Here is a 13223-nt window from a genome sequence, read left to right on the forward strand (position 1 = left end):
TAGCAAAACAAATAAACGAATGAAGATATGTAATGTCGAACACTATAAGTATATGCAAGATAGTATGGTTGTAGAAAGGAAGAATCTTGGTTTTGGGATCGATCTTGAACGGGGTTTTTCTATAGCCATTGTTATATTATTTTCGAGAGTGAAAGCTTGTGGTGGGAAGGATGAGAAGAAAATGAAAGCTAGGAAAATTCTCAAAACTCCACGTAAGTTTTTGAATACTTTAGACACGGATACTTTGTTGCAATTAATTTCGAATTTTTTTTAACAAGTAATTCAATCTGAAACCTTCTTGAATGCTTGACCAATGACATGCGAAGGCTAAGCATTTGAATTATTTCTCTTAAAAAACTTGCATTTTGTTGTTAAACATCTCTTAAGAGGTTCTCTCTTAGTCATTGAAAAAAACTACACACACGACTATCAAGTGGTTAAACTTTTCATGATGGTCGAACTATGCAGACATCTTTGATACACAACTCCATCATACACTACACACTATTGTTGTGTTCAGTTGGAGTGAATGGAATGGAATGAGTGAAATTAAAAGAAAATAATTTGAGATAGGACTTAAGAGGGATGACTTGAAAAAAATGAGGGGGTGCAAATTTTCACTGATGATATCTGGGTACAAATACGGTATGATGGAGATTGGAGCATTCGATTCACAAATGAAGGGTTTTGAGCTCTAGTTAAGGGTGGTCGGAATGGAATGGTGGAAGGAACGAAAATTTTAAACAGTTAGCTATATTACAGTTCAAATTTCATTCCATTCCCTCCATTTTCGTTCATCCCAACCAAACGCAACACAAAGTTATTTTTTTATAAGCTCGAGAGTTTGTAAATGTAGAATCCAGTCCATTAGTATTTTAAATTTTTTGGGAGACTGAAGTCTGTTGTTGTACCCTACAACTACAAGCATGATTTTGTTGCTTGTTAATGAGCTTGTATATTGGCTTGACTACTATATTTTTCTAGTATGCTACTAGCCTACTACTCTGTTTTGCTTATACTCTTGGTATATAAACAAAATATAAAAGATAATAACAGAAAGTGATCTTTTTTCTTTTTGTTTCACAAATTTCTGTGCGCTTAAGGTTGTTCCTCAGTCCCCACAGTATTGAAAGGAACCATTAAATACATAACATAGTAAAACTGAAAAGGATTCTTGTAATGTAATGCACTACTCCCTCTTCCCAGTCTCTCTTGGGATTTGAGCAGTTGCGGTAGTAGAGACCGGAGATTATAATATCATTTCAATTTGTAATTTGTTCCCTGCAAATCACCTGCAATGACCAGAATGTAAATTAGATATTCTGAGTTTTTTTCTTGTATTTGCATTCATAAAATGTAGTTGCATATTAAAATTAACCTGATGCTTATGAGGCTTCATTTCCTGAAACAGAGGATTTCAAGAATCCGGAATGTTGGTTCCATAAAGATTTTCTCTAACGGCAACAAAAAAAAAATAAACAAGGGAAGGAGATTAAAGAGAATGCGCTGCATTGTCAAATGATGAATACAACTGATTTATAGTGAGAAATATGTAATGTATTTTAATCACCTTAGAATCTGTCGTAGAAAAACCTTGTTTTTCTTGCTCTGTGGAACCTTGGTTGCTGGAAAGGGCCAAGTTCTTCTAGAATACAGTATATATAGACATATAAAAACGGTATCTGTATGGTTTTTGGTAACAGGTTATTATGTTTATGCAGGAAATATAGAAGGGGGGTATTTTTCATGGAACTTGCCTTGGAATAGCTAAGAACAGGAGAGCTAGCAGTATCATCAAGATGAGAATTCTTCATAATCTTCCCACCTTCTTGGTGTTTTATATTCTTAATCTTGTGCTTCCTCATTTTTTCTTGTTCTGGAGCAGAAACAGAATACGAATAATATTGAAAAGAATCGTCTTCCTCTACATGAGGATCATCATTCCTAGGCCCTGAAGATGCATCAGAAACCATTGACAAATCTCTATCTTCTTGCAAAACAACCTTTTTACTCTTTTCATTTTTTCGATATTCATTGTATACAGAATTTGATGATTGCTCTAGATAAGCAGTCCATCCGGACTCACATCCGCTACTGCATTCAGAAGGTGACCTGTTCATGTCTAAAATTTTATAAAACACAGAAGCATTACAGATTTTAAAACTACCGAGAGATAGATAGAACAAAAAAATTAACAAGCTGTGTGGGTCAGTGTGCACCTTGTGTGTGTTTATATATATGATTATAGGGACACAAGAAAATCATTACAAGAATCACACCAAAGTGATGAGATTATAAGTTAGTTTGTCTTTTGTATACCTATCAGTCTTTTTATCATTTCAGGTATTTTGTAAATAAAATTTAGCAAATTTCCAGTTGGCAAAGTCTATATAAACCATCAACAAATATGCAAAAGCCAGCTCAATGCCAACTTTCACACCTTAATATGGCACGCCGTAACGGTCCTACTATTATAGGTAGACCAATGCCGTTCAAAAATAAGAGTCCCGTTAATGTATCCTTCAACAATAGAATCTTACTGTTGATCCAAATCAAGTAGTGATAGTACTGGTACACTCTATTAGACCTCTATTCTTAATAATAGCAGTTTTTCAAACCAACAAAAGAAAGTTTAATGGATTTTCATGGTATGGTGCTAGACTAGTGTTAATAATTAGATGAATTAGTTCGGTTGCACAGTTTTGAACGCTAATAATTCAGCATCGAAAGCTACCGGTCTTTCTGAAACGATGAAACGATCTGTGATGCGAAATCGAGCAATCTGTTGAGCATTTAGATGTACATTTGGAATCTGCAGTCCAGCTGCAGGAGTATGATTCATCCAGTCTGTGTTTCAGTATGCACTATCCGCTCAGTTATTAAGCAGTACTCTACCAAGCAAAAAAATTTGAGCTTGAACTATAAATGGAAACAGTATACTTTAACATACAATGAGTTAGAGTTTAAATATCTATATATTTTAGCCAATTTCATCTCTTCCTTTGACATACATTTTTAAATTGAAATTTGCCTAGCTATTGTCAAGTGCATATACAATTATACATCATATTTTCCTGAATACAATACAATTTATGAAGCCTGTATGCTGTAACGTACAAGATAACTTTCTTATGTCAGCTTCATTAATTTTTAGAACAACCTTCCATGTCCCGCCACCTCAGGTAGATCAAACCAGCATGGTAGTGTGTATAAGCTCCTGCAACGACCAACACATGAAAAAACTGATGACTGTGTCCAGCTATATCATACTTTCCAGGCTTCCATCGCTCAGGTATTCTCTTGGCATAGATTAGCGCTCCAATCCCGTAGAATGCTCCCATCAGTACTTCATAAGCGGTGGTCTCAAGAGCTACTGGCTTATCCCAGTACAAAATCAACTTATGCATGATGGGCACGGCACCTGATACACCCATCCCAAAGAAGAGGGAAGCACGAAGGGTTCGAAAATGGGGTTTCTGGAATACCGGGAGAAGAGAGAAAGCAATACTAGCTATTCCCAACAATGTAATGAAGCTCAGGTAGAGGTTGCATAAAAACGGATGGCACATAAAGGAATAATAAACAGGAGGGTAAAAGGAAGTTGCAATGAGAGCTGCAATGCCAGAATAGTCGAACCTGAGCATTATGTATGAAAGGCGCTCTGAGTAACATGAGAGGAGGTGGCACGTGCTGCTGGCTAGCAAGCAGAACATGGCCCCTCCGAGGAAGGTAAAAAAAGGCCATCTCGTAACCGGATCAACTGGAAATGAATGTAAACTATTGCCCATATCGCCTTCTACGCTTTTCTGCAATAACCGGAAAGGAGAAAGAAGTCATAATACTGATTACATATTAAGTGTTTGTAGAAATAATTACAGAACTACAAAAGCTTGTTATCCATATTGTAATGACCAGCCAGAGGAAACAGTTCATTTATACAGCTTTCAGCAAAATGGATTTTCAAAAGCAGTTTATTTCACTCAGAAACACTTGAAAATATTATAAATTCGAAATCACCTTGAAACACCTGAGAATGCATTATGATGCATAACCGGTTTCAAAGTTTCAGGTCACATGTTTTAGTATATCGTAGTTGATTTTCATGTAATATATCAAGCTGAACACACATTATCAGACTTTATGACTTTGTTGTGGTGTCTGCTTGGTCGGCGAGTGGAATGCATTTTGAACTATTACGCGAAAACTTATACATATCTTCATATCTTCCTCCCATTACTCCACAGGTTATGTTTAATCTTTGTAACTTTCAGTATTATCCTTCACAGAATTTATAGTTGAAACCGATCATATTCTTTTATCTTAGTCTTACATCCTTCTCCGCCTTCAATTTTATTTAAAAATTTTAATTCCCTACTCACCTCCACATTACATATCAACCAACAAACACAACTACAGGACTACAGGAAAGATTTCTAATCTTTATCGAACACATAAAAAAATGACATCAGCACACACTTTTGACCTACTTTAAGAATAAATATTTTATTACTTAGCTCATGAATTTTCAACACTCAATAAGTTTAGGTAATTAGTAAGAACCACAAAACGAAGCATTACCAGTATACAATCTTTGACTGGATCCGCAACTGAATGTTTTGGCAGACAGTTCGTGAGAAGGTCTAATCCATTCCAAACAGAGAGTGAAGGAAGAAAATCAACTGAAGGCAAAGATGTCTTCAATTCGCTTTTAAATTTATGAAAGTCGGCCATATTGGGCAAGGAAGGTAGGTTCAGTTCCGCGTTTATCTTGCCAAAATCAGTACTCCTGAGCATGTTAGACAACTGTTGTACAACCTGGAGATCCATTACCTTGGGGATCTTCATTGCTGTGTATATTGTTAATGATAAAAACAGGAGAAATCCGATCAAATGCCTGAAACGTATATCAAAATATGTCAATAAAGATTATAGATACTAAGCCTCTGATACAAGTCACGAACTTAAACAGGCGATTCGTTGTGAACACAGATCAGACATGTAGACATCAGGTGTATTGTCGTAGCCAATTATTATAGTCCTCACTTCAATGATATCTAATCTCAATATGTTAAGCTAGAGATCAGATATGTAGAGTTTAGACATCAGGTGTATTTTTAAAGAGCCTCACTTCAAAGATATATTAATCTCAACAAGTGAAACTAAGAGTCATTTCCATCGCGGTGACATGTTTAAAAATAGATGGTGTGCATACATGGAAAATTATAGATATATAATACACATTACACACTGGGAATGTTTAAAAACAGGGTAAGGATTACTTACGTCCAAATATTAAGAGTTTCATTATGAATATAGAAGATACTCAAGAAGACCTGCTTGAGAGGCCATTCTGATCGATAATAACGCAAGATATACTCGTTATCCCTTAAATATGCCGGCAATGTGTGATACTCAACAAGCTGATACTTAACTCCTCTCCAAAATCTCTTACTCTTCCCTTCTTTTAAGAAATCTCTGCTCCCATGTTCGCAATCCGGTTGACTTTCATCTGTTTCAGATGACACGATAAATCTTTCCTTCCGATTATCCATCATCTTTCTAGCCATTAAAACCATAAAAATAGAAGCTTTCAGTAATCATTTCAAAATTATGACACCAGATGAATGAATTACACAGAAAAAAAAAGAGCTACTCTAAATCAAGATCAAGTATACCTAAAAATCTGTAGAATGATTCTAGTTGCTCCATTCCGAATGATCAGAAAGAAAATAACAAAAATATTTTCTTTGCTCTACTTGTGTTACATCTAAGTTCCTAATATTAAACTATCTCAAAACAATTTTGTAAGTTGTAACGTGGCTAATGCTTGTAAGCTTCTTTTTAAGATAACACTATAAGAAACTGAACTAGAATCAAACAAGTTGGCAGGGTGAATTCGAAGAACTAAAACGAATGGCCTTGATTACACTTCGTTAATAAGATTACAAATCAAAAAACAATTCCTACATTCTACATTAAAATGCGTAACTACTTAAAAATTCAAGCTCAAGGCTATAAAATTGACAATGATAAAAGCACATGATATACCCTAATCCATCTACAGAAGTGGATCCTACCATACAATTACATAATTCAACAATACGCAATGAACAATTCATAAACTCGGAAAAAAAAGGTAAAACCTTTGAGCTCTAGGCTTGTTTTTCGACTAAAGATTTATGCAATCATTATCTTAAATCTTCAAGAATGAAGCTTTATGAATGCCAAATCAAGACCCAATTCTTTTCTTGATTAAAAATTGTAACTTGGTATCTTAAATCTTTAACAATAAATATTTATGAATGTAAAATCAAGACTCATATTTTCATGAATAAAAATTGTAACTTTGTATAAGATCATAGCAACTATTAACATTTAATTTGTGTTGCAACTTTGAATTGTAGCTGCCATCATTTCATATTCATATCAACATACATACATATATACATGTAACAAGAAAATGATCAAAAAGCTTATAATTATCAAGAACTTGTGGAAAGTAGGGTGATCAAATATTAAGCTAGAGAATTGTGAATAATTTTAATAAATGGAAAATTAATTGAGATAAATTATGAAAAATACCTGAAAATTGCATTGGGAGGATTGTTTGTGATAAGATTAAAAAAATAAATGAGATAAATTGGATATTTGGAGCAGCAGAATGAAGAAAGGGGAAGAAAGAAGGGCAAGATTGGAAAGTAAAGAAAAAGAGAGGGGTGATCAAAACGAAGTAATGGACTGTATTAAGTTATTTTTTTGGTAAAAGGTTTATGAGGTTTCTTCAAAAAAATACGATTTTGTTTATTTATATTTAATAAATTTTTTAAAAAAATTATAAAAATATGATTTTGTAAAATATGTGACCAGATTCAATATTAAATGCAACTGGATTCAATCTTAAATGTGACATAATTTTAATTAATTTTCAGAAAATGTAATAAAAAATACATTAGTGGAATTCTTTAAAACATCGTAGAATCATTAAAAAAATGATAGAATTTGTGATAATTTCTCAAGTTTTTTTTTAAAATAAAATGATATTCAATTTCCATAAAGAACAAAAAATTGCTTTCATATAGGGAATTTTATTTACGTTATATTGCTTATATATATAGGGTGACAATTCATGAAAAACTCTTTATACTTCCGTAGAAAATTATTGTATAAAAAATATAATTATATAATTTATTTTATTTTTCATTCTATATAGTTATAAATTTTAATTACCAAATTAAAAATGAAGTTGTGTAATTTTTTTATTAAAAAAATCATTGAAATTTGATAAAATAGTTAAAACAAATCATGTAGTAGAATCACAGTAAAATCAAATTTATCCAAAATTATTTCACATTAGAATCAAATTCAATATAATTTTCTCTTTTTTAAAAAAATTTTAATTGATAATTTTTTTATTATATTTAAATATAATTATTATTCTATATCAACCAAGAATTTGATAAAAAAATTGTAATAGAATTTAGAATTCTTTACGATTTTCTATTCAATTTGATAAAATTATATATATATGTGTGGAGGGCAGTTAACCTATTATATCTAAAAAATAATTAAAATGCCTCATTTTTGGAATTGAATTCTCCAAAATATCTAAAGACGCTAAATAATTTTAACAATAGTCGATAAATATGTATAACGGATATGCGTATTCATTTTTTTCAAAATTTACGAATAATAATCATCTTCAAAATACGTATTATATTTTTAATTTAAAGGAATATCTAAACTTCTTATTAGGACAAAAATGAATACACATTTTCTTTATAATTTTTTTAAAATGTGAATACACATCATTAGAAAAATATTTTGTGAGTATTTTGAAAGAATCGCACGCGTTTAAATATTTCGAAGATTTTAAGTTCAAAAAATGGTTATTTTGATACAATGCTACTCTTATATATAATTTTATATTTTTATAAAATATGGCATAAACCAGTTAAGACTTCGTAAAATTATTAAATTGTTTTTTATCAGAATGCATATTTTATATATGTAATTCTAATATTTTTATTCATGATATGTTTTTTTTCAAAATCAACTAAAATTATTAAATATAATTGAAGTTCTTATCTTCCGTATCACATGGTTAGTATAATTTCTAAATAACAAAATATCAAAAGAAAAATTATGAAAACCAAATAAATATATAAGTTATTACATTTATCTTAAAATATCAACTTAATTATTACTGTAATTTTAAAAATATATTTAAAAGGTAGATAAAATGAAAAAATAAATAAATTAATATATTCATCAATTTATTAATTTAATATGTCAAGTATAAAATTTAATTTATCATATGATTTTTAAATAATGTACTAACTGTAATCGTATACTTTAATAATATAATATGTTTCATAATTTATGGTGACAAAATATATTTTTTCACTCACGTATATTGCTAACACAATTATTATTTTACTAGAATTTCTTTTTTAAAAAATATTGATATCACGAGATTTAGATAACACCGTCCTTTTTCTAATTTGAAGGAATATGTTAAAATTTGTATATTCTTGGGTTCGTTTGGTTCATAATATAGTAAGGATTAGAATGAAAGAATGTTCAAAATACACAATTTTTCACATTCAATAAGCCAAAATGCCCAAATGCACGCGAACCGCCCAAAATACCCACGAAATACGTATTTCAGGGATGCGTAATCAACCTTTCAAATTTTAATAAAGAGTACGCATGTTCCATATGCGTATTCACTTTTTGATTCAAAAAGAATAAACATGTGCAATATGCGTATTCTTTAATATACAAAAAGTTAATCCGCATGTAGAACATGCGTAGTCTTTTTAAAAAATTGAAATGATGAAGACGCATTCCTCACATGCGTATTCAGTAGGTATTTTGGGCGTGACAATTGGCATTTTGGGCACTTTCCCCAAATGGTGGGTATTTTATTTTTTCACCCAATTAGAATCAAGATTTGGGTTAAAATGGTGTGGATTCAGGAAATAATTTCCGATATCATGTGTTTGTTTCAAGCTGGAATGAATAAAAATTTTAATATTTAATTTAACATATTTTCGATATAAATCAGTAATCTTATTATGTATATTAAAAAAATTGTATGCATGATATCTTATTTTTTTTATCTTCATTTTTAGATATAATCATGTTTTTTTATTTTTTTTCATTTACTAAAAAAAATTACTACTCATTTTTTATAAATTAAATGAATAAAGAAAATTATTATTAATAAGAATAAATTTATATTTTTCCTTGTCAAGAAGAATGAATTTATGTTTAATTTTATTAATTTAAGAAATTAAATTCAAAGCTTAATTTTAAGGCATACAGTAAAAAAGTTAATAAAAAATAAATTAAACTTCATTCCCTTTACATGATACTGAGCCTTCTCCCTCATGGTTATCAAAACTCATTTCTCATGGATATTAAATAAGGGTTTTAAAATTCTAAATTGTTGAATAAAAACACTTGGCATGAGTTTAAATTATTTAATACTTATACATCATTCCAGAATTTGATAAATCAAACGACCTCATAATATTTTGAATATGTTAGTTAGGTATGGGCGGCAACCAAATCAAATTCTAAGATATTGATTAATGATAATTAATAAAATTATTTATCAGATGTATGTAAATATTATTTTTTTATAAAATTATTTTTATATTCAAAGTGTTATTTAAGCAAGTAAAATATGTATGTATATTCATGGTTGTAGAAATCAATGATAAATCGGCAATCGGAGAGTCGTCGATCAATTTTCGAAAAATACCCGGAAAAATTGATTTTCAATTAATCAGTCAGACTCGGGTTTAAATCAGATCAAAATCGAAAAATAAAACTGATAGAGATGGCTAAGATGGTCTGAGAGAGAGGAAGAAATTGATGTTTAGATCTCTAAACTAAAGACATAACAAAGAAGAAGATGTATATATATAGCTAGTAGCACAGGGAGGCGAAAGAAGAAGAGACATATATATATATAGTAGCACAGGGAGGCGAAAGAAGAAGAGACGTGACACAGATTCCAAAGCCCTCGTTGTATTTACACGAGAGAGTCATATGTAAAGAAAACTTAACGTATATCACACTTTTAGCTTTTAGTAAAGTTATACTATCACTTAATTAGTTGATGGTCACAACTTAAAAACGCTATGTGTTATATAACAAATTTATTTAAATGATGATGGTTGAAATATAAGATTAATATGAAATATATCTATATAAATGTAATAAAAATATTATAATGTTATGAAAATATATAGTATTATATTTTTGTATCTAAATACTAATGATGCAATGAATATATATTATAAAAAATAATATTAAATTACATTTGTTTTTATTCCGATTTAACATTCTAATAAATCCCCCATTAATCCTATTTAAATTCACTTAAATTTTTCATGATTACTGATATTTAAAAAAAGAACATTTTTCCTAATTTTTGTAAATAATAGATATTTTAGTTCCGTTAAGTACCTAGGCACCTATCTATCAATCGATGTGTAAGGAAATTTGATACGACATTTATGTAAATTATTGCTGAAATAGTGGAAAAATCGTGTGAGTGAGTATATGCTATGGAAGCTGGATATGCGCGTCTACAACGGGGGCCAACTTTTCAATTGTCGAGCAGTTATTCATGGTTGTTTCAGTATAAATATGCAAGGTTAATTGACAACTTGGGCAAAATATTTCATACTCGGTTACTTTGTGTGCCAGGAAATATCTATTGCTCAAGTTTACTACGTGTTTTTGGTAGAAAAATGAGTTGCACTTCTTAGGATTTTTATCCTATATTTATAAGAATCAAATTATATGTACTTCTTAGAGTTAGCATTTCTAAATTGAATGATCAACCAGCATTTTTAATTTGAATGATCAACCACATTTTAATAGTTATTAGATGTATTTTATCCTTCCTCTAATATTAAACTTGACGTATTTTTAATTATAGAAAAAATCATACTCCAAATAGTCGATCAAGTTATATTTCAAAACAAATTATTAAATTCAGTAGAAATCCTTTTCCACGTCCTAGTTAGTTGAGAGGTTTTTTATTAATAAAACACTGATTGTGTAGGGTTCTAACATATCCTCACGATTCACCTCTATAGTTGAACCGTTATAGTCAAGTTGTAATAGTTGCTTTTGTTAAACCCCTGTTTTTTTTATCAAGTATCTAGAAAAATCCCTTTTAAATACGTATTCTTGTACAATGATTCCCATTTGAACCTACTCGGGGTTCAACCGCTTGAACGCCTACATGAATGGATCCACATTTTTAGCAGGCTTGTCATTATTTTTCGAACTTAATAGTTAATATGATCATACCCAGCTCTTTTTGTTGTTCGAACTTGACAAAAGTATGGATCTCACAAAAGTAACTTTGACATATGTTAGTTCGAATTTTGACAACTTGTTTGGCACGAAAAATTAAATTAATCAATATAATTATATGCTAAATAATGTGCTGAAATATAACTATATTATATTTGATAACGTATCTATAAAAAATTATAAATAATGTTGTATATGATATATCACCAAAAAGTATAAAATTTTAGAGAAAAAATAAATAGAAAAATATTTTGCTTTTAAAACGAGTTAGTTAAATTTTAAGTAAGTTGTTTCAAATTTTGTATTTCGCAACTTGTGGTACAGGACATTGAAAAAGAAGAATATATTAACGGCTTTATTACTTCTATAAGTGTGGTTCTATAAATTGAATAACAAAAATATAACCTTTTACAAAACAAAATGTAAATTTTATGTTAGAAAGTTTGATAAATTATAAACTAGCTACTTTGTGGTTCAAAAACATGTTTATTGAATCACCGGCTCTTGACTTGATATATCCCTTTGTACCCGTCATCTCTTATTCAACGACCTACTACTATTCACTAGCTATTAAGGTACTTATTTTTTATTTCGGTTATAATCTTTGTTTTTGTTACAAGCTATTTTATTGTTGATATGGTTAATCTCCAAGTTGGTTTTTACAATTTTTCATGACGAAATGCGAAATTTATCATTCCACAAGTCGTCCAAAGTCGATTTATGGTTGATCCTTCTATAATGTATAAGAATAGACAAGTTAGTCTTAAATTAATTTTGGATGACTTTTTCAAACAATGGATTCGACATTTGGGTAGTAAAATTGTAAAAAGCCAACTTGGAGATCAGTCATAACAACAGTAAAAGAGATTGTAACAAGAACAAAGACGATAACTGAGATATTCATCATAATTTTACAATTAAATCAAGTAGAAATGATAAGTAATGTATAAATAGAGTTGTATGACATGAAAGGAGTTTAGTAGCTAGTGACTAGTAGTAGCCAAGAAGAATGTATAAGCTGCATGTCCTTCAACAATATCTTATTTTGATATCATAACAATTACAACCCGAGATTGCACGTCTCTTGAAGGTAGACTAGACCTGAAAATGGATCCGACTTTGATTATATTCAATGTGTGTGGTCCAGGTTGTAGTCCGACACGTCATTTTTGGACCAAAACACGTCGTTGGTGTTTAATAATCAGTTTTACAATCAGGTTTTGTTAAAAAAAGGAGTATTACAATTAGATTAATAATTTTCTTTGGATAAATCGAGTGCTCCGATACTTTTAAATTTTGCTATGAATGAGGCAACATTTGAGCTGAGTATTCAAGTTCATGTTGGGACTGATGGAGAAATTAAGAAAAATTGTGGAGTGTTTAATTAATTATAACAAAAGATGTTAGAGCCTTATTATAGAGTGTCTTAGTAAACTTCTTATTTGCATTTTTGCAGTGAAATATCTAAATTCACACATCATCAGATATGAAACCATCAACAAAAGCATAACATTTTGTATAGATCTGAGTACTCTTGTGCATTGCACGGTTAATGCACGATTTATGCACGATTTATACACGAGTAGTGCACGGGTAATACACTGATTTAATAAAAAGTTGTGTAGACTAGTACAAAGTAATGATTTTTGCATAGATGATAAGACCTAATATTATATATAACTTAATTAAGCAAATGAAAAAAAAATTAAAAATGGAAACATGTTAATTCTAAGGACTAGAAATAGGGTCGTATAATTAACAAAGCTTAGAAAATTTAATGGAAAATGTAAAATACAATACAATAAAAAAAAGGTTTGTAAAAGAATTATAACGTACCCGTACAAGGCCACTCCAAGCTGCAAGAAAAAAAAAATGTAGTTCTA

At 30.0% G+C, this 13223-nt stretch overlaps 2 protein-coding genes and 1 long non-coding RNA gene across 6 annotated transcripts; 1 reads left to right on the forward strand and 2 right to left on the reverse strand.

Annotated features, from left to right (window-relative positions):
- Window positions 1-85: 85 nt before the first annotated feature.
- On the forward strand, window positions 86-1986 carry LOC141706934 (uncharacterized). The gene is made up of 2 exons (XR_012568934.1): window positions 86-212; window positions 1412-1986. It is a non-coding gene; the product is annotated as an uncharacterized LOC141706934 (long non-coding RNA).
- Window positions 1041-2120, reverse strand: LOC141706933 (protein SOB FIVE-LIKE 5-like). 3 transcript variants are annotated; one of them, XM_074509832.1, is made up of 4 exons: window positions 1758-2120; window positions 1571-1642; window positions 1379-1454; window positions 1041-1292 (listed from the first exon to the last, which is right to left on the reverse strand). In XM_074509832.1, exons 1-3 carry the CDS (start codon window positions 2118-2120, stop codon window positions 1386-1388), a joined length of 504 nt encoding a protein of 167 aa, XP_074365933.1. In that variant the 3' UTR covers window positions 1041-1292; window positions 1379-1385. The 3 variants fall into 3 exon arrangements, with proteins under 3 accessions (XP_074365933.1, XP_074365932.1, XP_074365931.1); XM_074509831.1 differs by having other exon boundaries at window positions 1041-1281; window positions 1571-1645; XM_074509830.1 differs by having other exon boundaries at window positions 1571-1645.
- An 800-nt stretch (window positions 2121-2920) lies between these two features.
- LOC141706935 (heptahelical transmembrane protein 4-like) lies at window positions 2921-6741 on the reverse strand. Of its 2 annotated transcripts, none has more exons than XM_074509833.1 (4): window positions 6583-6741; window positions 5284-5559; window positions 4579-4894; window positions 2921-3806 (listed from the first exon to the last, which is right to left on the reverse strand). In XM_074509833.1, exons 2-4 carry the CDS (start codon window positions 5553-5555, stop codon window positions 3144-3146), a joined length of 1251 nt encoding a protein of 416 aa, XP_074365934.1. In that variant the 5' UTR covers window positions 5556-5559; window positions 6583-6741; the 3' UTR covers window positions 2921-3143. The 2 variants fall into 2 exon arrangements, with proteins under 2 accessions (XP_074365934.1, XP_074365935.1); XM_074509834.1 differs by having other exon boundaries at window positions 5284-5555; window positions 6583-6730.
- Window positions 6742-13223: the final 6482 nt, after the last annotated feature.

The sequence above is a fragment of the Apium graveolens genome, chromosome 2 (assembly GCF_009905375.1).
Source record: "Apium graveolens cultivar Ventura chromosome 2, ASM990537v1, whole genome shotgun sequence".
Lineage (NCBI taxonomy): Eukaryota > Viridiplantae > Streptophyta > Magnoliopsida > Apiales > Apiaceae > Apium > Apium graveolens.

Bases quoted from the DNA above. Each gene is read 5' to 3' on its own strand.
- LOC141706933 (XM_074509831.1), bottom strand. From the start codon at position 2,120: ATGAACAGGTCACCTTCTGAATGCAGTAGCGGATGTGAGTCCGGATGG. The intron at 1,646-1,757 runs GCAAGTTCCATG...ACTGTATTCTAG, and splicing joins CTGTTCTTAGCTATTCCAAG to AAGAACTTGGCCCTTTCCAG. The intron at 1,455-1,570 runs GTGATTAAAATA...TGTTGCCGTTAG, and splicing joins TTTCTACGACAGATTCTAAG to AGAAAATCTTTATGGAACCA.
- LOC141706935 (XM_074509833.1), bottom strand. From the start codon at position 5,555: ATGATGGATAATCGGAAGGAAAGATTTATCGTGTCATCTGAAACAGAT. The intron at 4,895-5,283 runs GTAAGTAATCCT...TATACGTTTCAG, and splicing joins GAAACTCTTAATATTTGGAC to GCATTTGATCGGATTTCTCC. The intron at 3,807-4,578 runs GTAATGCTTCGT...CGGTTATTGCAG, and splicing joins CAGTCAAAGATTGTATACTG to AAAAGCGTAGAAGGCGATAT.